This window comes from Hippocampus comes, unplaced genomic scaffold (genome assembly GCF_001891065.2).
Source record: "Hippocampus comes isolate QL1 unplaced genomic scaffold, H_comes_QL1_v1.1 scaffold270, whole genome shotgun sequence".
NCBI classification, from domain to species: Eukaryota; Metazoa; Chordata; class Actinopteri; order Syngnathiformes; family Syngnathidae; genus Hippocampus; species Hippocampus comes.
This window is the reverse complement of record NW_017805631.1, coordinates 380,735-406,070: the sequence shown is the minus strand read 5'-3', so window position 1 is coordinate 406,070 and position 25,336 is coordinate 380,735. Positions and strand designations below refer to the sequence as shown.

General features: G+C 41.1%; 1 protein-coding gene across 4 annotated transcripts in view; it reads left to right on the top strand.

The window, feature by feature from the left end:
* Positions 1-23,981, top strand: part of csnk1a1 (casein kinase 1, alpha 1) — a 35,997-nt gene extending 12,016 nt beyond the window's left edge. The window contains exons 5-11 of one of the 4 annotated variants that reach the window (XM_019881630.1): positions 8,367-8,450; positions 14,326-14,465; positions 15,801-15,879; positions 16,668-16,742; positions 16,835-16,941; positions 17,192-17,304; positions 23,212-23,981. In XM_019881630.1, the coding sequence (XP_019737189.1) occupies positions 8,367-8,450; positions 14,326-14,465; positions 15,801-15,879; positions 16,668-16,742; positions 16,835-16,941; positions 17,192-17,304; positions 23,212-23,219 (606 nt within the window). In that variant the 3' untranslated portion in view covers positions 23,220-23,981. Of the gene's footprint in view, positions 1-8,366; positions 8,451-14,325; positions 14,466-15,800; positions 15,880-16,667; positions 16,743-16,834; positions 16,942-17,191; positions 17,346-23,211 lie in introns of those variants that run through there. The other 3 variants (XM_019881628.1, XM_019881631.1, XM_019881629.1) reach the window with 3 other exon arrangements.
* The last annotated feature ends 1,355 nt before the right edge of the window (positions 23,982-25,336 follow it).

Sequence of the window (25,336 nt, the reverse complement as noted above, 5' to 3'; positions counted from 1 at the left end):
GTTTTGTTTATGAGCGTCATCGGTCACCTGACCGAGAAGTGTGCCTTGACGTGAGTCAAGCGTGACACAGACGGATGTAACAGAGAATCCGGTAATTTTTCAAAATAAAACATTTCGCATTCCGAAATTAATAAAACGGAAAAAAGGCAAGTTCTTTCTGTGCAGCCCGGCACCAAATGCCCTGCGGACCGGTACCGGTCCGCGGCCCGGCGGTTGGGGACCCCTGATCTACAGTCTTGACTCAGGATTTTTGCTGTCAATATTATGATTAAGGAATTGTCTTCGCATTTCAAGCAGTGGGGATCAAAGCTTACGAAAAAAGTAGCACATTATTGTCCGGAAAGATAGGCCAGCCTGTCATTCCCCGAGTTCAGTGTGCATGTCTGCTTGTCCTTCAAGTAATGTCTAGCTTGGTGGTGTTTCCGCCTTAAGACAAACACATTTTAAAGCACCGTTTACACTTTGGTGCGTTAGCGTTAATTGCTTCACCTTGCTCATTTGTTTTTCAGCCGAAATACTACCACATAGCACTTTGCGCCCTTGGTTTGTCCACCAGTTGCAACCTGATGACATCGGCTGCATTCCTGTGTGTGTGTGTGTGTGTGTGTGTGTGTGTGTGTGTGTGTGTGTGTGTGTGTGTGTGTGTGTGTGTGTGTGTGTGTGTGTCATTCTCTGCAACTGTGCTAGAGCTTATTGTAGTGTTAGCTTGGTTTTGTGGTCTTAACATTTCCCTGTGAAGCCCCATGTCCGTTCACTGCGTCACTACACAGCCTTGTTTACATTTAATCACGGGTACCTCAAGACCAAAATATCCACATCTCCACAATTTGATGCGATTTCCGAGAGCATACAGTACTGTTTGCAAAAAGGCCAGCTAACAGTGTTTTCCCCGAGTTTTACTGCATTCTAAACTACAGTGATTTAAGGGGGAAATTAAAAATTCTGAAACAGCTTAACTCTTATTTCCATATATCCAAATTAGTATCTGATCGATTAATGAGTGGCCATATTAAATTGGTTTATTATGGCCTTTCAAACATTGGCCAAATGGACGATAATTGCCAATTTTTACCTATTTGTACTCTAAGCATTTAAGCAGTTGTGCACAGGTAACGGTGGTCTAATTTATTACACATGAATCTATACCATAACCAGTGGTGCACATTAGCGGTGCGTCCGTGCACATGAGCACTGCAAATTGAATATATCGAGTATGAGGTTTTTCTCTATCCATATCTTCTCTGTTGAGTGACAGAACTGGAGTGGGTACACCACCACTTTTGGCGTTGCGCTCTGAGATGAAATACATCTCTGGTTTCAGAAGAGCCATAGCGACCATGATGGCTTCGACAGTTAACAGGTAGTCTTACTGGGCCAGGTTTCACTCAGTTTTTCATACTTGCTCCATTCTCCAGAAACAGAAAATATGCGAATGAGAAATACTGTTTATATGCACAGAGAGCAGAACTCAGATTTTTTTTCATGGCATTGTTAGCTGGTGTTATTGGAATAGATTCACACCAGTGAGAGAACTGTTAGTTTTTTGTTTTTTTGTTTTTTTGGGGGGGGTGGTTGGGGGGCAATATGGAATGGTATTAGGTAGCATTGAAATAATTTTGGTTAAATGACAAGGTACAATTGTAGAAAATAACACTAATCTAAAACTTGCTGGTGTAATTTATTAGTGGATGTTGTGATAACTTCACTCATACCGTAGCAGATTATGTCCCGGAAAAAACAAAGTCCCAGAAAATAGTTTCAAGAAAAGAGTGGGAAGGTGAACCCTGATGTAACCACAGGCCAAAAACTAACTAAAATACAATGGGTTACTACCCCCAGCGTCCCACCCTTATTCTGGCCAGTCTACCATACAGACCAGATCAATTGCTTGCTGCAGAGATGGTTGTCTTCCTGGGACATTGTCCTCCTCCCACTGAGGGATGCTGGAGCTCTGGCTTGGTGAGCTTTAGGTCCTTGGTACCTCTCTGACCAAGGCCCTTCTCTCATAATTATTCATTGTTGTTTTGGTTTCCTTCGGAAGGCTGTTATGACTGTGAAACCAGATAATATTGCCTTATATTACATATACACAACAAATTGACGAATAATTAATTTTGAAATCAGGGGCCAGTAAAAATGGTTCAAATATTATTTCATTTATTTTAAAAGGGAGATTGGTAACAAAAAATGTTTGCAATATCTCAACATTTTTAAAAGTCAAGACAGTTTGTAATTTTGGCGTTTGAAGAAGAAACACATTGCTGCACAAAATTTGCTTTCTTGGGCCACATTAAATGATGTGAATTTGAAACTTGGGCTGTAGGCTCTTACGAGCCTATAGAAATTGAGTGCTTGTGATTCATCCTGGATTCGCACCCTTTTTCAAATTCCAGGTTTTTGTGATATAAATGAGTGAAGCAAGATGGATCATTTCGGAGTTGTTTCCACCGTTAATGTGACTTAGGCCACAGCTATCGAATGTTTTGTTATTCGGGCTTCCTATTGAACACTACTGAATAACCGGGTGTTCCACTTAAGAACATGTTAAATCACAGGTGTCAAAGTCAAGGCCCGGGGGCCAGATCTGGCCCGCCACGTCATTTTATGTGGCCTGCAAAAGCAAATCAAGCATGTCAAGTCCCATGATGCTTGCTGAAGTCTGAACCAAAATTTCAAATTGTCGTATTTAATCCACAATAACAGTCATTATTCTTGACTTCTGATTTTAAAACTAGTTATCCATCAATTTTTTTGTGCGCTTTGTATGTAATATGTGGAGGTGATTCAACATTTATATGGTTTCCCAAAATTCATAACGGCCCTCCAAGGGAAACTGTAACTACAGTGAAACTCCTCTACAACGAAATCATGTTTGCAGCAAGAAATTTTTCACAACAGGGGGTTTTTCACTGTAGCAAATTTGATCTCAGATGTAAGCACACACACACACACAGTGTCTTTCATTTTGCTTGCTCCGTCTTTCATTTTGATCACTTTTACCCTCTCTTCCAGCATCAGAGCTCTTCTTGTCTTAGCTGCTTGACATCCAAAGGTCCGTTTTGTAGCCATTTTAGCAATGCAACGTCCATGCTCGTCTGAATCTAACAGTAACAAATACTTCGTAGACCCGGTGGCTTTTCTTTCCACCATCTCACTGTCTCTAACTCGACCTCCCCTCGATCGCCACCCAAGACAGCGTTGCTCAGCTGATGTCATGCAATGAACTTTTAAGCCAGCCACGGGACGCTTCGTAGTCCTCGATGGCCATAGTTAGCTCTTGAAGGCTAAAAACCTTACGCTAACTGGAGCGCTTCTCTCTCATTAGCGCTCCGGTTAGCGTTAAGGATTTTAGCATGATAACAAGTAAAGCATTCGAGGAAATGCTCGTTTATTTGAATGTCCGTCGAGCCATAAGCAATTTACTCTGAGCAGCTAATCGGATGCATTCCACTCTATCTTCTACGGACCTAGCTTCAGTATCTCCACACATAGACAGTGAGGTCCCTCTTGGCCAATCGGAGGCCAAGATGATGCTCGGCAAGCCAATGGCAGAGCAGCTATGAGTATGTTGGGTTTAGGAAACTCGCAGCTGTGACCGAAATAAACATTGTTCACTATGTGAACCAGTGTGGTGGTTGCCGTTGCCGTTTCCGAACGAGTAGTAGAGGTCGCTGTTGGATTAGACTTCGTTGTAGTGAATGTCTTCGCGAGGCTGGAGCAGAGAAAATGATTTCATATAACGCAACAGGGTTTTTTTCGTCGTATGGGGGGCAGGAGAATGGGAATGGTGTTAATGCATGAAGATTTTTTCACATTAGGGTGTATTTTCGCCCATGTAGGTTTCATTCTAGAGGAGTTTCACTGTTCAATGTGCCCCACGACAAAAATGAGTTTGACACCCCTGTGTTAAATCATTAACATACAAATATTTTTAACTCATATGTTCATATAAATTTCGGAAATCAATTATTTTGCAGATTTGATTTCCATATTTAAACAAATCTCTAAAGATTTCAGTCTTTCAGCCAGGACCACTGTAGTGGTTTTTGACGGCTGAAAGACACTTGAGTAAGCCTGCGTTGTGAAAAAGTGATCAGTAGGAGCAACAGCTGTCAAAGCTGTCAGTGTCCAAAATGTGCAGAGTCATTTACATCTTAAAACGGCCTTTGAAAAATAATCCGTAGGCTTCCGCTAGCTGCCAATGTTGTTCTCCGCTAACGTTGGAGCCACTGGCAAAGGCTTCATCTCATTTCAGCCCCGAATGTGACTTAGAACCCCATAACTCAATTGAAACACAAATTAAAATATTCTCAGGGGAAAAACAAAAAGTAAAAAAAAAACCTGCTTCTAAACATACACATCCTTAATGTAATGTTTATTTATGTGCATCGCCCTTTTTGGGTGGAAATGTCAGTGTGGCACATTTTTAGGTGGGAGTCTTTGCCCGTTGCTCTTTGCTACAATGCTCCAAATATGTTCGATTGTGAAGGGAACCTTGTGTGCACAGCCCTTATCAGATCAACCCTCAGATGCTGGATCACATTCAGGTCTGGACTCTAGCTGGCAAATTCCAAAACCTTAATACTCTTGTGGTAAAGCCATGGTTGAGTTGATTTTGATATTTGCTTTGAGCTGTTGTCATGCTGAAAGTTAGTTCATCTTTGGATTTCTAGCCTGAAGGTTCTGTGCTAACGCTGACTGGTTTATGTTCGTCACTCCCTCCATTTTGACTAAGGCCCCAAAATGGACGGGGCACCCAATAATGCGGGTGGCCTTGTGGATGCACAGAGTTCCAAAATCTGTGAAGGCTGTTGTGACTGATGTTGTGTGCCGACACGTTGCGCGTAAGGCAGGTGTAACTGAGGACAGCATGCAGGTGTTAAAAGTGGGAAGGGTGGGTGTGATAAAGGACACTAAAGGCACGTCCTCAGTAGGTACCGGTACGTGCGTTGGACAAAACATCTCAAAAATGGCACTTATAAAAAGACGCCCTTATGAAACACAGTTTAAACTTGAAGTTATCAGTTGCACGGAGGACCATGGAAATTGAGCAGCCGTGAGAGAATTGAAAATTAACTGTCGGCATCTTCCACTTCTCGTCATTATGATTGTGGAGAGACCTTCTGCTCTTTGCCATGTCATTGTTGTGATATAATTTCTTCACTTGGTTATGAGCGTTTTCACTGTGTTCCATGGTAATTTTAATGTCTTGGAAATTCTCTTATATCCATCTTCTGACTGACACCTTTGCACAGTTGGACTCATCTGTTGTGGAAGCTCTCTGCCAGCCATGGCTTGTGTTGTAAGATGTGGCAACAAAAATGTCAGAAAAAGCCTATGAGAACATCTGAACTTTATTTGTACTTTATAAATTGTGCACATATGCTGACTGTATTTAACATGAGTTTGAATGTGATAGGTTAATCCTGAATATTGCCACGTCACTTGTTAGGTGTGCACTCTTGTACAACCACATTTTCCCAGTTTTGTTTCCTTCCTCCCCCTCTGTAAACAAACATTTTTCCCCATTTGAAATCTGATCAGGTTGGAAAAAAGTTTTGAAATGATTGATCTTGGTCTCATTTATACTGTATCATTAAAACCTGTCATCTGATCAGGTGCATTGAGACTTAAATATCAAATGACATCATGCAATTATTGACTGCAAGGACATTTGGACTCATGCTCTCCAACCAATCACTGTAGCATGTGTCAGCACCTGATTATCTGTATTTTATTTGAAGCCCAAAAACAAGAGTCTGTATACAGCAAAATGAGCTGTTGGGCATCAGCAGTGAAAATTCGGTCATGGGCTGAAGTCACATTACACAATTGTGCTGCTCATCCCACAAATGCATGCTCCTTAAAAATTGGTGTTAATGAAAGGGCAACGAGACAAGCTTTCCAAACATGTACCATTTTTGACAAACATTATGGAGAAAATAATGCAGCTAAAACATTTTTTTCTTTACATATAAATAGATCTTGGCATTTAGACTGAAAGCTAAAAGTATATGATTGTACGAAGGTCACGTTTTGCCCATTTTGTCTCTACCACCTAACATGGTTTTATAAATTGCCCATTTTGTCTCTACCACCTAACATGGTTTTACAAGCAATGATTGCGGCCCATAGCCCACGTGTATATGCCATGTTATGGACAGTCTGCTCGGGCCTTTTTAAAAAGGCTGTCACCTGATAGGATGCCGACGCTTTATTTATTTATTTCACTGGCGATTTCTCTTTCTTGTACAGGATTGATCTTTCCATGGTTGTCCTGACAGAAAAAAATCACACCTGTGATTCTTCTTGAGTGATGACCAGATTGATCTTTTACTTCCAGTACCGTATTTTCACGACCATACGGCGCATCGTATTAAAATACATAGTGTCACTTATGGGTGCTAATTCTTTATAACACATACACAAGACTCCCTGCATTAATGGACGCAGGCATGGTAACATGGACGCTAGCTTAAAAATACGCTAGCATGCATGATGTTTTAAAAAAATGCAACAGGAGCAAAACTGAGTTCGGTGGTACTTTATTCAAGTATTTAACAATATATTCACATTATTTTTGGATCAATCATCATTCACAAATCCCCGTCAAAGTCCTCATCTTCTGTATCTGAAATGAATAGCTCGGCAAGTTCTCCAGCAAACATGCCAGGCTCGCTCTCGTCATAGTCAGTCTCGTTGCTGTGTGGCTCCTCAGAAATGATGCCGGCTTTTTCGAAAGCTCGAACAACAGTGCAAGCAGGCACGTTAGGCCAAGCATCCACAATCCATTCACAAATTGTGGCGTAACTCTGCTTCCCAGTCTATGTCAGGCTGTGTTTGCTATCTGTCATCCATTGCTCTCACGCCGCTTGCAACTTGGAACGCTCTTGTTTACACCGATGTCCAGCAGTTGGAGTTCCTTCGTCAAGCGTCCGGGAATTATGGCAAGCTCTGAGTTCATTTGCTGCACGTTTTTTCACAGCGGCCGTGAGATGGGCACGCATGGAGTCACAAATCAGCAGGGGACGGTAAGGCGTGAAAAAAACCATCCAGTCTCTTCTTGTACACCTCATTCAGCGACTCTCTCTCTCATTTTCTCCTTGTCCATCCAGCCCATCTGATTTGCCTTTACGAACACTCCGGCTGAAATCATTTCTTTCGGCACAGCCTTTCTCTTAAAAATCACCATATTTTGCAGTTTCTGTCCATTGCTATGGCAACCAAGCACAAGAGTAAAAGAGAGTAAAAGATGACTCCTTGTGCCCCATTGTGCGGATCGCCACCGTGCTGGTCCCCTTCTTTTGACTTGGCTTCACCCGGATGTCGAAAGTGAGCCGCATCTCGTCCATGTTGATGATATGGTCGGGCTGGATGTGTTTGTCTGCAATCTTTTTACGGCAGTAGGAGTGGAAGGTAGCCAGCTTTCCTTGTAGTCCGCCAGAAGTTCCCACACCACGGTAGCCCTTGCCCAGATGTATGTTTGGCACAATTTGATTCAACGATAGCACCACAACAAACTTACCTGAAAGTGCTTAGTTTTCACTTCTTCTGCAAGCATTTTTGCGATCAGCTAAATGGTAACTGTAGAGACACATCTCCTGGCTGTTTTTTGACCGTGAATCCATTGCTCGAGTTGGTCTTCCAACCTGAGCCCCCTCGCCTTGTTTTCGCGGAAACTCCGCTTTGTCTTCTTGACTTGGCGAAGCTCATTCTGCTGCTTTCTCCAATTGTGAACCGTGGATTTGTGCATCTTAAATTCTCTCATGGCTGCTGATTCCCATGTTCCTTCATGTAACTGATCGCTTGAGGTTTGAACTGTGCTTCGTAGAAGTATCTCTTCATAGGTGCCGTTTTCGTCCGTCCAAAGTTGTTTTGCCCAATGCACGTACCAGCATTATATCCGCCTACTGACGGGCGTGCCTTTAAGCGTCCTCTTTGAAGCCCACCCTTTCCCCCTTTAACATTTGCATGCCGTCCTCAGTTACATCTGCCTTTCCTTTATATAAACAGCGTGTCGGCACATCGGACAGGCAAGCAGAGCACTCATCGAAGTCACACCGCAACAGTCACAGATTTTGCAACTCGGTGCATAGATTAAGCGCTCTGTCCATTTAGCAGAAATTTTAAGACTTTTAAGTGCGCCCTACGCTCGTGAAAATACGGTGAATGTACCCAAAAAGGACCTTGTGTTTGTTGGTCCAACCTTAATTATACAAGAGGTGCTTGCTCTGTTGTACAGAACCAGTTGGTATTAAACTAAGTGGGTACAACCAGAAGTGCCTGTTGTACTCTTGCTAACTGTGACTAAAGGTGGATAGCGGCTTTGTGATTTTTGACCCCTGCCCCTTTACTGTCTGCCCTAGTGTTTAGACTCGTCAGTGGGGAAGAGGAAAAGAAGCTTGGCGGTTAGCTCTTCTCAGGACCCATCTTTCTCAGGATTAAACCAGGTGTGACCTTTACCGCAACACCAGCTTCCTCACAACAGCAGTTTTCGCTTTGCAATTATAATTTACTATACTGGCATAGTGAATGGGAGTAGACCATTAGTGTTCACCTTGCACCTATTACACTCGATCACCCAGCGTGCACTTGATTTCATCGGAAGACGAGGGTAGTCAACTTGTCAGTGTAATCATCGAGGCAAAGGCTCTCTCGTCCCAGTCCTGCAATGATAGAGGTCAGGGATTCTGATTTAAAGGCAGCTCCCGTCTCTCTGTTTGACCCGTGAGTCAATCAAATGTTGTAAACCAATGTCAAGTCTGGTATGGTTGAAGCCTTAGGTAAAACAAAAGCACTATTTTTCAAGAAAATGCGATAATTTAATGACCTTTTGAAATGGTGGATTTGAACATTTAAGTTATGTCCTACTATATGTTCTTAAGAAGTGTGTTTTTAAAAATGTGTTGTCTTGTGGACGAATTGGTTGTTGTAACATAGCCAAGAACGTGGTTGTATCGGTGAACGTCTCACGATTTTACCAGTACTTGTGTTCGACTACATTTATCCTTTGATGACATTGTAATAAGGGTTTTAATCTTCAGCTCATGTGAAACCCGTGCTTTGTTGGTTAGTTGTAGACGCAAGGATTTGCTTGTTTAGTTTTACAACCTTTGTATTAATTGCGGATTTGCCTCATCTTTCGAGAGGTCCTGCACACTATTCTCAAAGTCAGTACAGTTAGTAGACTGTTAGGCTTTTGCTCACATTTTGCTGTCTCTGGCTGCTTCTGCCACCAAAACATGTTTTTTTTTTCCTCCCCAACTGTTCTTTTATGTTGGTATGATCACAATGATGAGGCTCTTGTACAAATACAAAGGCAAAAAACACTGTAAATTAGACACAGCAAAGTTTTCATTTCCACTCACCACATGACTCCTACATCAGTGGTTCTCAACTGGGGTTCGATCGAACCCCAGGGGTTCGGAGAATCGGTCTCAGGGGTTCGACAGAGCCTCTGCCATGGAGGTTAAGGCACACCCGACTCAACATGTCAATTAGTTATGACACGCCCGCTTGGCCATCACTGGCTGGTTCATTTTGTGCACAATTAAAAAACTTATACTAATTGTGTTTGCTTTTCTCAGTTTTTAATAAATGCGTTTTTTAAAAAGCATATTTTTATTTTTCGCTAGTGAAGGTTTCAGTGAATGTGGATATGAACTGGTTGGGTTCAGTACCTCTAACAAGGTTAAGAACCACTGTCCTAAATAATGGCAATTGCCTATAAAAGTAGAGGCAGTACATTTTTATCTACTCGCACATGTGCGATGAGTAAATTAAATTTTTTTTTAATTGAATATTTTTTCATGCTTACAAAACCTCTACTCAACACTTCACCCCATTAATTAGTCATGTAAATGTGAATATTTAATTCACAAGTCGATTTACAGTGTTCCCCTTCTAAATTTTTACTTGTGCCCCTGAAATTTCATGTTGGGGGCTTTTGCGTTAAAAAAAAAAAAAAAAAATCCTTGGGTACGGCTGCTGCAAATGCCCGTTGCTAGTCAACCAGTCACAGAAAGTAGTCGTGATTAGTCAACTAATCGGATCATACCTACATTTTTTATTTTTAGTTTTATTATTTTATTTTATGTTTGTAAAGCGCTTTGTTGCAGCTGTTGTGAAAGCGCTATATACATCAGGACGTATTTTAAATCACAATATGTCGCGCCAGCAAGCAGATGCTTCTAACCATCATTAGCTTTCAGCTTGAATTCTTGAAGGAATGTGCAAATTAAAAATAGACAGTTAAGATGATAGCACATTCAATCTGTATTTATTTATTTAACTTCACGGCTTGTACAAGGATATCGGGCATCTTTATAAATGGTCATACTTATGTTGAAGGCAATACTGTGGCCTTGACATGACCAAGCATAAACAATACATTACCCATAGTTGCTCTCTGAATACTACTTTATACATAGTGAAATCAGATGAGTTTTAATTTCAAAAAGGTACTGTGGTAAAGATAACACTGTTTTTGTTTTTTTAAATTAATTCTTTGCTACCCTAGTATCTATTATTTGAAGTATTAAGCCCAAGCAGTACTCTAAGTGACTTCTTATTCGACTCTTGCCAGGTGAATTAGGTGCAATTATTGTTGACATCGATCGCAACAAGTGAACCGGTCACCAATTTTCTCTTGGCCCTTTTGGAGCCACGCCAACATTTAAGGGCTCAACTGTTTTCAACCCTTTTCTGCCACACATTTAACATGTGAGACCAACTCGTGAGGGACAGGTTTGTGGTGCGTAACAGTTAGTGGTGCAAAGGATCAAAAAAGTCACAGTTTGGATCGTATCACACCCGTACCTTTGGATCAATGGTGTGCTTTGAGTTTTGGAAAATGGTCCCTCATCAAACCTGGCTGACTTCCCTCTCGTGAAAGCATTTGATTATTCTTCTTTTCCTCCACACTTTACAGAAAAACAAAGCGTTGTCCTCCCAAGTGTCAAAGACAGTGAGATTTGAAATGACAAGTCGTCTCCTGATTAAGTGGTTGTTTCACTCTGTCATTGACTAATTCTACTTATTTGTATTAGTTTTATGTTTTGTTTGTTTGTTTTTTGAGACATAATATGAGGGAATTCAAAGTTGTTTTGCATGACTCGGGACCAATGGCATTAGTTTTTAGGACAGAAATCAACCAAATATTTGCAATCAGACATGAACTTTGCAGTCAAGGCTTTTTATGTGAGTTTTGCAGGGACAATTTTGACAGACGAATTGGCTGGCCATTTGCCCAAGTGGCAAATATGGGAAATATTTACCACGCCCTTCCCCACTTCCACTCGTCATTGGCGACATGAGGAACAGGAAGTGCGAACCCTGTAGTCAGAAAGACTCAATCACTTTCCTCAAAATAAGAAAGTTCTTTTCTAATTGCTGATCTTATTTTTCATTTTGTTTCCACTTGTGTTCGTACTAATAAAAGCTTGTTCCAAAGGAGTAATGTATGAGTGCATCATGACAGTGAGTTATTAGTAGGGATGTACCAATCATGAGATTGGAAATCGGGCCTGATCACCTCATTTTCAGATGATGGGAATGGGGGGACTTGTCGCAAGAAGCTCATGTAAATTTAACATCATGTAACAATGATAATGTCTGCAGTATGGAAATATTTTAATGTGGAAGGCGGAGACAGTGCAGCGGCGTCACCATGCGAACATCACATGACCAAATTCAGAAAAGAGGTGAGCCCTGATTGGTTGTTACCTGAGCCCGAAGCAACTTGATCTCATTTTCGGGAGAGAGCAAGTGGCAGATCCTCAATCAGGTGACTTGTAATTGGGTGCAATAAAATGTGGTCAGGACATCTATAGTAATACATTTAATGTAATGTGACATTCTGTCATGAAGTTCCGTTTGGAAACGGGCATTAAATTAATGTATTACTTATTCTGCCAATCCATGAGAGATGGTTTTATCATATTGTACCACGCAGTTTTGTTCTTGAGAGCAACTTCTGCTGTGTCAACCTTACAAAATTTGGTGGCCCACATTGTCAACGAGTGATCCAATACCAAATATTGCTTTGCTGAAGTTCTTGGGCAGACATTGTATTTCATTGGTGGAGGTTGCAGCTGATTCTAAGGTAGAAGATGTACATTAGGTGTTTTTTTTAATTTTTTATTTTATTTTATTTTTTTTGTTTTGTTTTGTTTTGTTTTTGGAGCATAGCTTTGAAAACTGCTTACTTGCTGGCTGGGGATGTAACGACAGCAGCGGTCGTCGTGTATTAAAAGCAGCACATCTGTTCCAAAGGCTAGATTTTTTTTTCTCTCCATTTGTCAGAGATGAAAGTCCTCCGGATTTTCCCGCAATTCCGGGTTTTTCAAATTTTTATGAAAATGTCTCCGGAGAATTGAGGAAAATTTGCATAATCTGGATAATAGTTGACAACATTGAACGAAGACGCGTTTGAGTTCGTTGTATTGCTTTCACGAGCGTAGCCATATTGAGGCACTAACACTAGTAGCAGTAAAGAGATTTTTGTTTGTGTAATAACGACAGAAGGCATGATGGCATTTGACTAATGGTTTAGTAGAACGAATGGCAACTCGCAACAACAGTAGCAAGCGTCATTTTGCCTCTTGGGTTATACCATCTCAACTAGAACGTGGGGGATAGTCCCCAAACAATTTTCGTCTCTTTATAAACACACCCGCTAAACCCCAGTGGAAAGAATAAAAGAGGCCGTCAACAAGACAGTTGTCGTAAAATTTTTTAACACGCAAAGCGGAGAGCAGCGGACTATCTACGGCTGAGGCTCGCTTAGCTTGAGTGGAGTCGCCACAACAGTACTACCCTCGCCTCGCATTCTCATGGCCTCGCCATATCTTGGAGATTTCGAAATTTCGGCCCGAACGGAAGCCACAAAGGGTACACGTGTGCACACAAAAGGAAGATTAATCATTGAATGTCGAGTATTTGAATAGCGTTTTGTGTAAACTAATTCATGCTTGATCGGCCAAGTGCGCGTGCGTGCGTGTGTGTGCGCACACACACACACACACACACATTTATTTATTTATTTATTTTCCCCGGAATTTTCAGAAAAGTCCACTTTCATCTCTGATTTGTGCAGTTCCAGCAATATTAGGTTAGTTTATTCATGCAGTTTAATTCACATGTGCCATGTTTTGGCCGCCTCCGTTTAAGTCTCATCGGCAGATGAAGGGGAACTAAGCGTGTTTGAGTTCCTCCACAAATTGACTTGAGTCATGAGTACGTGCATTCGCAAGTAAGTGCCTCGATATGAAGTGTTGGTGATTACAGGTCATTTATGTATGTTAAGGTTAATGTTAGCTTTCCTGTCTGAACTCTCTGTATAATTATGACCTCAGCCAATTAGCACTGCGTAGACGAGACATTTACATGCTGTTGTTCGTTTATTTGATTTTGTTTTTGACAGATCTGAGCCAATATGAAGCCATGACAATAAAATTACCAATTACCAAGCCTATGTCTTTGGCACTGCTATTATGGACAAAAACACAATATTGTACTTTTTTCCCCAGTATGAGGTGTTTTTTTTCCACAATATCATGAGGTTTTTAATATAGTATTGAGCCTTTTTTAATGCTGACAACCTCCCCACAATATTTTAACATTGTATCATAAGGTTCATATCATATGGTGCACAACTTCCAAACATAACTTTTAATTTACCCTGTGCTGGAACTTTGGAAGTTTGGTGAAACCACGTGTGCAAACAGCGCTATCCATAACCTCTCATTTACGCCACCTAGGTATGGGTTTAAGATTTGATATATTTTTCATTGAGTGAACACCACATGCATTGAAAACAGCCAGCGCTTGCCCGACGTGACAAACGGAAGCGGTGGTAAGATTTGCACGACCTGGGAGAGCTTGGCATGTGCCCACGTGCTCAATGTATTCGAGCATGAGTCCTTTTGGTCAGAGGCAGAATTGTCTGCGTATGAGCGTAGACTCCTTTGGAGATTCACGCCATTATGGAATCAATGTGTTCCAGAAAGTGTACTCCTAAGTAATATTGCATAGAGTGTCAGTGCTCACTCTATACTGGAGCTGTCCCATTTTAACAACCACTTAACATCCTCCAACATGCATCGCATTTCTCAGACCGTGCGCTATAGTGTGAGAGTGGTTCATGGTTAACCCTACTGCATACTTGAATGTACAAGTCAAGTTTTTGAGGGAATTCAGTACATCAGCAGAGAGGAATGTATTTCCATATTCAAATGTGCAGGAGCTTGATGCTGTGCATGTTAATTCCAGATGATTCATTGGGTTTCACTATAAATAACTCCTGTGTGTTCTCCCTCTGCACAGTTGTTCCTTATTGACTTTGGATTGGCAAAGAAGTACAGAGACAACCGAACGCGACAGCACATCCCCTACAGAGAAGACAAGAACCTGACCGGCACAGCACGTTATGCCTCCATCAATGCACACCTGGGCATTGAACAAAGGTCTGTACCTCAGCGAGGTTGATTACGTTGTAAGATGAGGAACGTTTTGCAATACCAGCGTTTTGCATTGCATTTCATTCTCCATGCCTGTATCTCGTTCTTAGTTGTTTTTGGCAATCCGTTTTAGTCCAGTCTTTGCGTCAAGATGGCATTTCAGTTTTTATTAGTTTCAGTCTTGTTCCTCCTCTTCTTAAGTTTTAGTCAACTAAAAGTCTGAGCATTTTAGTCTAGTTTTAATCAAAGATAACGAACTGATGCTATTTCAGCAGAGACAGCAACTCTAGGTCCACAAAGTTAAAAACGCTGCCACAGTTTGGCTTTCGCCGCAGGTGCTGAGTAGCCTCTGGCTGAAGCCAAACAAGGGTAGCATTTTTTTTCTTTACTTTCTTGACCTCCATTTGACCCATCTGCATTTCAATCGAGTTCTATTAAAAGAACTCTGGTGACATTTTTGTCTGATTTTAGTCAAAGAAAATTGTATTTGTCTCCTTTCAGGAATGCAATACTGTCAGCAAGTCCCTAACAATATCGACGAAAGCAACATTTTCCTTTAGCCAAATCCAGTCTCTCTTTCTCTCTGTCTCTCTCTGTCTCTCTCTGTCTCTCTCTCTCTCTCTCTCTCTCTCTCTCTCTCTCTCTCTCTCTCTCTCTCTTTCTCTCTCTCTCTCTGTCATGCTCACAAACCAAACGTTTACCTCTGTTTCACTCATGACAAATTTTTGTCAGTTTAAAAATGATGGGACAAAATGCGGAGACAATACTAAGTTTTAAGCTGGCGTTAGAATATAAAACATGAATCACAGCCTCATCGTTTGGCATATGCTTTCCAAAATAGAGACTGAACATTGCATTAAATTTCTTGACCCGCTTTCCATTTTTTTATGGAATGCTTTGAAATGTCTCATCACCTTTGTGTTATGTCATTTTTGTCGCTGGTCCCTTTCTCTGTGTTAAATTGTGGTAACCATGTTGTATCGCAGCACTTTTTTTTTTTTTTGGTCATTTGCTCCAATTACTACCGTGAGTTGGGATTGAGGAAAAGACCTCAGGAAATAGAACTAACATGACATTTAGTCACATCTCGGAAATGAAGAGATGTTTTTGCATCCTTTTTTATTTGGGAAACCACATTAAGTCTCGTTTTTATTTGGAATTGCTGGTTTAACTGTCATTATCGTCCAGGGACCAGCATTTTCATTGAGTCATATTCCGTCTCCCTCGTGTGGTGAAGGATAGTTAACGAAGATATTTCGTCCCAATTTTAGTTGATGAAAGCAACACGATTCGTTGTACCTTATAATGTAGTTAAATAATGCTTGTTCTTGTTATTTACAGTCGCCGTGATGACATGGAGTCACTAGGCTATGTGCTGATGTACTTCAACAGAACCAGTCTACCATGGCAAGGACTCAAGGTATAAAATAAGAGCTGCTATGTCCTTGACATAACAGCGCAAAAAAAAAAGTAGGAATATTTGGCTTTCGAGGAAATTAACCACAAATGTATTAACGTTTACAGGTGAACTGAATTTGATCTTCTCTAAACTTCCAGCTGTTTTTGCATATGAAGCATCTCCAATGTGGAGCTGTAAACTTCACGTGTTTGATCCATGACTTGACCAAAATATTTTCAAAGATGTCCACTTCTTTCTGTGACTCTCCCGGTCACTATCTCTTTTGCAACCTGGTGATGACACTCTTAAGCTCAGTGGCCACTTTGTCTGAGAACATCCTGGTTGACGCCTCACAATGGTGAGGTACTGTTGATGACTATCAGAAGCCTCTTGGTCTAATGAAGTGAAAATGTAAACAAAATAAAGAGGACTGTTCAAATCGCAATTCTAATCCAACCAGGAAAGATGTTGGGTAAATTGGGACTCAAGACAGCTTTTGTGAATTTTGTCATTTAGCTCCCCGATTTAAAATAAATCCATAATTTCACCTCAAAGCTGATAATGCAATTTAGGTTCCACCTGAAAGCCAAGCATCCCTGACTTTTCATGAGTAGTCTATATTCTTGGAGGTGTCAATCACTTCATGATTATGGCACCGAGATATGATCAGAGATGATTGAAGAAATGTCATAATTATGCTGTATGAGTAAATCCAAGGCAATTGTTAATTTGAGCTCATTTAGTATAGGTCGTTCATTTTACAGTACGAGTGATTTGCTTTTAGCCTCACTGAACATTTTCTTTGTCAGGCTGCCACAAAGAAGCAGAAGTATGAGAAAATCTCAGAGAAGAAGATGTCTACCCCGGTGGAGATCCTCTGTAAGGTAAGAACACGATCAAGTCCAAGCCGCTGAACATGATCGTCACAACATCTCCATCAGGATCCCTCACTGTTGATCGCTATACATGCTTCCAGGGGTTTCCAGCTGAATTTTCCATGTATCTGAACTATTGCCGTGGCCTACGCTTTGAGGAGGCTCCAGACTACATGTATCTGCGCCAACTCTTCCGCATCCTCTTCAGGTACTTGCTTATATTGAAGGAGAAAGTGATCTTAATGTGAAAATGCATACTTTTCCAGTACCACTCAAAAACTCCATGCGTGATTGAACTATAGCAGATATTTTCAAGTTAACCCTGAGTCAGTCTTGCGGCCATCTTTTCTTTAATATTCGTCCGTTCTTTCCTTTTGACTGTCTGACCTCGCTACTAAGTCGTAGAAAATGTGAGCTTTATGGAACATTGAAGAGCATTTTTTTACGGTATGTTTCAGGACATTGAATCACCAGTATGACTACACATTCGACTGGACTATGCTGAAACAAAAAGCGGCGCAGCAGGGGGCCTCCTCCGGGGGCCAAGGCCAACAGGCGCAAACCCCCACAGGCAAGCAAACTGACAAATCCAAGCCTAACATGAAAGGTTAGTAGCAAACAGCCAAGCGACGTTTTGTTTTGTTTTTTGTAGACGCCAATTGCTCCTTGTCTCAGTATTGTGCCGACTAGGCCTTACATATTGTTACTCTACAACCTACACCCCAGTGCCCCTTAAATCTCCCAAATTGGAAAAATGGCAAAGCTAAAGTATCACTCTTTTTGGAATAAGAATGGCATAGACGTTTTTTTTTTTCGTTGTTTTTGTTTTTTAATAAGAACCAAAAGTCAAAGGATTGAGATAGTGATACAATTGGTCTGTCTTGCCTTAGCAAAGACGTCCTTGGGGAATTTGACTACTAACTATGTCACATTGATATTATGTTCCTTTTTGGGGGGCTGGACAATGGGCTCTGCCTCTCTCTGTTACTGTTGACTAACTCATTCTGATGACTTTACCCTTGACTCTTCCAGTTGTCTCTATATCTACATTCTTGTCTCACATTTGCTTTCCTATTGGTCATTTTATCAACGCCTGTTCAAAAAATGTGGATGTGAGTGCCTCAGACCACTACAGGCACCATGTGGGAGTTTGGGTCGCAAATGTAAATACTGTCCCACAGTCCCGAGGCATCGCCAAAGACAAGATGTCAATACTGTGTAGTCCTTTTCCAACAGTAGTGGCTAAAACATTTTAATAGCACATGGAAACTGTGCTGGATGAGCTCCAGTTAGTCTGCATATACTTTCTATGAAACCCTGAAGTATAAATCTTTACCCAGGTTCTCCGCGGGGTCTTAAAAAGTCTTAAATCCAATCATTTAAATTGAAGGCCTGAAAATGTCTAAAAAATCTCTTAAAATCTCATTAGGTCTTAAATACGATTTTGAAATGTCTTAAATCTATTGATGTTACTTTTATTTAAAACATTCATCAACTTCAGTCTCGCTGTTCAAATTTTTCAGGATGCTCAAACATAAATATGAAACAGAACTAAATGTCGACTACATGTGCTGCCCAGTCACAATTTATCAAACACCACCAGCCATTGTTGTGCACGTGCAGCGGTGTGTTTAGAGCTTAATTAGCAGAGCGGCGGAGAAAACTGAGAACGAAACCAAATTACAGCCCTTGCAGAGATGGTTAAGTGCAAGTTTAATGATTTGTGGCTGCAGGATGAACAGTTCAGTGCATGATTGAAGCTGGTGGAGGGAAACTCGTATGAAGCACACTGCGCTTTATGCGAGAAGCTTGAAACATTGGGCATCAAGGCATTGGAATCCCATTGCAGAAGAGAAAAACACAAGGCGGTCACAGAATGCCAGCAGCAAACACTGTCAATCAGCCACTATTGCTCCACATCAGGAGCTCTAGCTCCAAGGTCCAGCGTGACCCAGTTGACTGCAACTCCAGGTGACCTCCGGACAGCGTTTGGGTCTACGTACACAGACACTAAAAGCGGAGGTGCAATTGACTTCTCACACCGTCATATACTGGTAATGAGAACATTGATGAGCTCTTCCAGACTATGTTCTGGATTCAGAGAGAGCAAAAAAAAATTTTGTGTGGAAAAGACAAAACGGCATACTTGATGTTTTTGATTAGCCGATTACATGAAGAGATGTCATCTCCTTTTGCACTTTTTATCGCCAGTATCGATGTGAAATGGGCCTTAAATTGTATTCAGTGGTTGCGGCATGCAGGAAAACGATATTGGGTACGCCGCCAGATCGCGTTGCCATTTTGTGAAATGACTGGTCAAATCGGTAAAAAGAAAAAAAAAAGTTTAAAATCGCTGCTCCACTCGAGCAAAATTGATGGTTATCGTGTGCAACGCAATATATGCATGCTTTGTTGCGAAGACCGTCAGAACTACTTTCATGCAGCATCTGAACAGAATCAATTTAAGAGCGGAAAGTTGCTCCATGTTTGACTGCAAGAGCCGCGGAGCATGTCCAGTCACCACCTCCTGGACACGTTGGAGCCAAAGTGCCTGATTCATAATGACAGTCCCTTTTTGGACATTTCAGCAGGTAAGTTTACATTCAGTCTAATCTTAAAACGTAATGATTCTCCTTACTGCAACTTGATATGTGCATTGTGCAGCAAGTTAAACCGGGATCCGTGTAATGTTTACTTCAGATGTATGTAGCTTGAGTTTATGGCCTTGTGGCTAGCTAAAACAAAAACTCAGGAAAGCTTTGACAGTAACTGATAACTTGTGATATCCAGTGTGGCACAGGACCGCTACTTGACTGTTTCAGGTGTCTTTGCAAGAGAGGATACGACTAATGAACACAGACAGTGCATGTAATAGCCGGCAGATATGAATTCATTCAATGTCAAGGTTGCCCTTTATATGTTAAACGTTATGATCACTGGAGGCAATGTGGATATAGCAGTAAAAAAAAGATGAGCCTTTCTCTTGATTTTGGCGCCTATGCTTACACATTGCTGTGCAATATATCATCACCTACCTTGTCTTTTTTTTTCTTTCTTGCTCGAGCCCCTTGCTGATGAGGACATGGCTATTGAAATAAGACAAGAACGCTCCAGTACAACGGAGGTGGTTTGGAATTAGCTACAGCGGTGGTGAGGCCTGCAAACAACCCCGTACCTGGGCGAATCCAGTGACATGCTACTTGGAATGTGACTGCCAATGCTATCAAGCTTGTCAATTCAGTATATGTGTGTGCAAAAGCATCTGCCACATTTTCAGAGTGTACATCTTCGACTACTAGAGACACCACCAGCCATGAACAGGCTTGTCTGTGACCTGAGAGAGCAGACATGTTTTTTTTTGTTGTTGTTTTTTCAATAGAAAAACTGCTTATTGATCAGATACCCAAAGTGTATTTATGTAAGAAAACTGCTTGTGGTGGAAAAATAACAAAGCTGGAAAGTAAAACATAAACTTTGTACCATCATGTTTCATGTCGTTTTCTTTTTATTACAATTGATACTATAAAATTAGTTTGTGAAAAATAGTACAGCTTAGGGCCTAGTTTGACTTTTTTTTTCCCATGATACCCAGCCCTTAGCAATATCCAGCAAAACCTAGATAATGCTAATTGGCAATTGCGCTTTAGTGAATGCATTTAATTTGTATAGTACCAATTGTGTGTTTGTTTTTTTCTTTAAAGAAAATAAAAATCGCTGCTCAGATCACAAGATAGGCCAATATGTCTCTTTAACTTATTTACTCTTTATACTTGTGTACTGTTGGCCACATATCCACAAATAATTGCAAACATTTTCGGCCTTGTTTAACAATCTTTTACTCTATGCACCAAGGAAGCAAAAGGGGCGGGGCAGTGTAATTTAAATATAACATTTTCAACAAATGGGCAGAACTGAATTTTTAATGACAATGTTATCTGTTTTCAAAACATGCAACACACCAAATTACAAACGCTGGTAATACTCTAATAGGAACCTTTTAAAAAGTATTTCAATAAACCTTTGGATTTATGAGACCCAGGTGCACGGCAGTGTCAATTGAAGCACGATGCTGACCCATAGTGGCAGCTGCAGATGCCGTCCTCATTGTACTTGATTCCAGACTCCTCACAACCTTCATTCTCCTCAACCTGAGTGTGTCCTTGGATACCATCTGTCACACCATCCTTCTGAACAGACTTTCTTCCATCAGCATCACCCACACTCAGTTGAACCCGTTTTCATCTTTTCTCTTTGGCCGCACTCAGTTCATCCAAGTCCGTCAAATTCGTCGGCTCAACTGTGCCCCTGGGATCTGTCCTAGGGCCACTCCTCGTCATCATCTACCTCCTCCCCTTCGGCAATATATTCTGTAAATTTAACATTGACTTCCATTGTTATGCTGATGACATCCAGCTGTACCTCGCCACCAAACCTCCTTGAACTTTACCACCCAGCTTCCTAACCGATGGCACCTTGATTTACCTTAAACCTCTTGAAAATAAACGGCAACAAAACACAGCACCAAGTCCACTCTTTCAAAACAGCCAGCTTTTCCTGAACCGTTGACAACTCCTCTGGGCCACCTGAGGGACCACCCCCGACCCGCCACGTTAAGTCTGGGAGCGTAACGGTAGCCTGTTCTTTCAACCCCACATCAAGAACATTACCTGGTTGCCCCTGCTTCCATCTACGTAACATCAACCAGCTCTGCCCCTCCCTGACCGGCCCCTGCACCGCCGCTATCTTTGTACACAGTCCCGTCACCCCGCCGTCAGGATTGTTGCAACTCTCTCCTTTTCGGCTTCTCTCTCCAATGTGTCCATAAATTTCAATCGGTGCAGAAATCTGCTGCCTGCATTATAACCTTAACTCTCACCATCCAACATGAATGCTCTGCTCATCCTCATGTCGTTTTGCTCTGCCTCTTTTCTTCGGTTTTTGGTTTTTCACATTTTAATTCTTCTTTCATCCCATTTTTAATCTTGGCTTTTTTTTCAACGTAATGTAACATTGTACGGTATCCTTGAGTGCCAAGGAAGCACACCTTGTAGAGTTTTGTGTCCCTAAATTTATTTTTGACATTGATCTCCAAGGTGTCTTTTTGGTTTTTCAAGCACATCGGGTCTTTGAAATTTTCCTAAAATGTGGTTTGCCCAATCTCGATTTTGACCATACTTTGTAGTTAATAGCTGCGATGTTCCACTGCAAGAAGCCGAAACCAATCGCTAAGCTACTGTCACCGAACACCAGAAAAAGTCCCTTGGATGTACAGTATACTTCTCATAGACGTGCGACCTGCAACTGTGTTAAAGTGAAGCACAAACAGCAAATTTGCAGGTCATTTAATCAGGGTCTAGAGAGAAAATACTGCAGCGACGCAGTATGCACACAACCCCAAAAATTGAGTCACTTACGTCATGTTTCAACAAATGTTATTTAATCTGTTAGATATGCTATGTTATCAACTGTGTGTTTGCATTTACTTGCTCTGGTTTGAACCTGGGTGCACAGTTTTGAGATCCACACTGTGATAGGTCTCAAAATAACATTCCTTGTTTTTGAAATCAGTTAAGCTTTGCTAAGAGAACAATATAAATGCAGACATTATGAAAGTGAAATGTTAGTATGAAAAGAAGCAGCAAGAATACATTATTCTTTCTGCCTCTTAAGATTTTTAGGACTTAATATTTCAGTAAGTTGACACTTGGCATTATCATTTTTCCACTGAAGTGGATATCACGAAAGGTACTCTTCCATTTATGCACATTGAGCAAGTTAGTTTCAGTCATTTTAGATTTTTACATAGTTTTGCATAATTACATCTTTATTTGAATAGCAGCAAGCAGTAGTTCTTGCTTATTGAAACAGTCTAAAAACCTTGAGTCGGGAATGTTTTCTTTTTTTTTTTTTTTTTTTTTTAGATTAATAGCTTTTAATAGCTTCATATTTGTAAATGGTTCTGTACATAGTTAATATTGCCCTGAAAATTGATTTGGAGCGAGGGAAATCTGTATGTCTTGTCAGAAAAAAATTGCAATTCAATCTTTCCCTGAAACCATACTTTTGGCCCCTTCAAAAAAAGAAAAAAAAATGGGAGGCATATTTGCACAGTGTTGTAATTCCTACGCCCTTCGCCTGATAATGGATGGAAATGCCCTCAAATGACATCTGCCAGTCTGCAGTAAAGCATGCCTTGCTTGTTTTGAGGTCCAATTGATTGCGGTGCTGTTTGGAGCCCAAAAGATGAGGTGTCGATGTCCTTATTTAGCTTCTTGAACTAGTTATTAGGACCGAGATGCCCAAAGCTGCGCAAAATGCCGCCTGTCCCGATGAACCCCAATTCATTGACTTATGCTCATGTCACGTGACTTCTCCAATGGGTTCTGACAAGCGGCGCGGGCATCTGACTTGCAGCTACAGTCTTGGACTTGTCAGCGCGGCACTAATGACGGGACTCGTTGTTTGTGTGTTTCCGCAGGTTTCTGAGTAGTCTCCTCCCAGAGACGAGCTGCAGAAGTGCCGGCGAGCAGGACAACCGATGCTCGCTTTCCCGGACAAGCGACAAAGAAAGTCTGTGTCCCCCTTCCATCTGTCTATGTAATGGAAATATATAGATTCTCACACGCACACATGTGTCTGCTGTGTTATATCTATATATTGATATGTGTATATAATGAAACTCTCCACTCTGAAAGAAAAGAACCGATGGAATCGAAGGTGCTTTGGATGTGGAGGCTTATAGATCCTTGCCCTAACCTTGACCCGACATAGCTTCTCATCCCTCCCTGTCCCCGTCTTCCTTTCACTGTTGACTTTTTCTAAGGTTTCGTTGGAAACACGATTTAAAACATTAGTCAGCTCTTGGTTTTTTTTTTCCTCACTGTGGGAACATCTCAAAGCATCTCTTCCCTTCTTCACTACCTAATTATTTCACCCACTGCTTTTATCAAGCAAATGTTTAAACATGTAAACCTGAGAATTCTTCTCTCCTTTTTTGTTTCTGAAGAGCTGAATGAGAAAACCCTTTGGACCCTTATTTACGGAAAGGTAAACTGTTGGATTTTTGTTTTGTTTTTTTTTTTCCTATGGTGGTTAGGAGATTGCCTGTCATAAGCAGCTGATGGCAACAGTCTGTTGTAGATTGATTCTCTGGCTCGCTCCCTCTCTTTAGAGCTAAGACTTGTTAAATCTGTTGTAAAACCCATGGTCTTCTCCAGAACTACCAATAAAAATGTTATACAACTAAGACTTGGACCATGTTTCTATCCACGCTGTGTTAACATTTGTAGTTGGGTAAGTGCAAACATGGCAATCATCGAATGCAGCACGAACCGCTGATGGCGGCCATATAACCTTTGGCATTAAAATTGTTCGCGTTTGTGTCGAACAAGGCAGGTAAGCTTATCAAAGCCGTCGTCGGGCTTGTTGTATTTGGAGTAGAGGGTGTGGCAGTTGTTCAGCTTTCCCTGGCGTGTTCTTTCATGACTGAGAACATTTTGCATTCTGTTGAACAGACACGAGGCTTTCAACGTTTCTGGAATCGACAAAACTCACCATTTTTAGCAACATTTCAATGACCACATGAGTTGTGCTCCTAAATCTGCCTTCTGCTGAAAAACTTACTTAGGTAACGTGCTAGTATGAACCCATTTGTAATCGCATCATTTCGTCTGGCAGTCTTCAATCGTAATTGTTACTGAAATTACCTCCTATCGCCCTGATCAAAATTTGAACATTTGGCCCAATAACATGCACGCATGCCCGTTAATAGGTATGGCTAAATTTACACACCTGTGACCTGTTTTGGTTGAAATGGGTTGTACTTGGGGAAAGCGACTGCTACTACTGCTGAGGAGGACCTTATGTTAGATTTTTTTTTTTCTCTGAAGTATTGGTGACTAGTATTGGCAGCCACCATGAGTACCCAATGCTTTGAAATAACGGCAGTGTCATTGCGATACAGATACCTGGTATCGGTACTCGCCCATCCCCAAGCCCCCCAAAAAAGTCAGCAAATATTGCTGGGAAGATTGTTTGCTACTAGAAATACAAACTGTAGTTTAATCCCCCCCCCCCCCAAAAAAAAAAAAACGTAATGTGTGAAGTTTAAAGGTTTCATTTACTAGCTATCCAACCAGTAGAGCAGCATGTTTAGATTGCCCCCGGTGGTTATTCAGAAGCAGTTTGAGAAATCCATTGAATGCGTTTTTTGGCCATTATTGTATTAGTGGCAGTTTTAATTGTGCTTGTGACATATTTAATGGAATCAATAACACTGCATTTGGAAGACTCAATCTACGCTTTTCCAGCCATTTCCTTTCACTATATCTTTGTGAAATGTACACATTTTGCACATGATGCTTCATGCCACTGTATTTGTGCTACGCCTAGTTTCAAAGCTTGAGGCTCCAATTTAACAGGTTAAAAGTGCCATATAAATCGGATTCTTATTGATTACACACTTGCTACACTGAAGTCTGCTACATGGTTGAGGTGTGCATGTTTTATTTTTTTATCGAATGCGATAATGATCACATAACATTGTATGCAATGGTAGGTTTCATTGTGCTCAGCTGGCATACATATTTCGTTTGAAGGTAGTT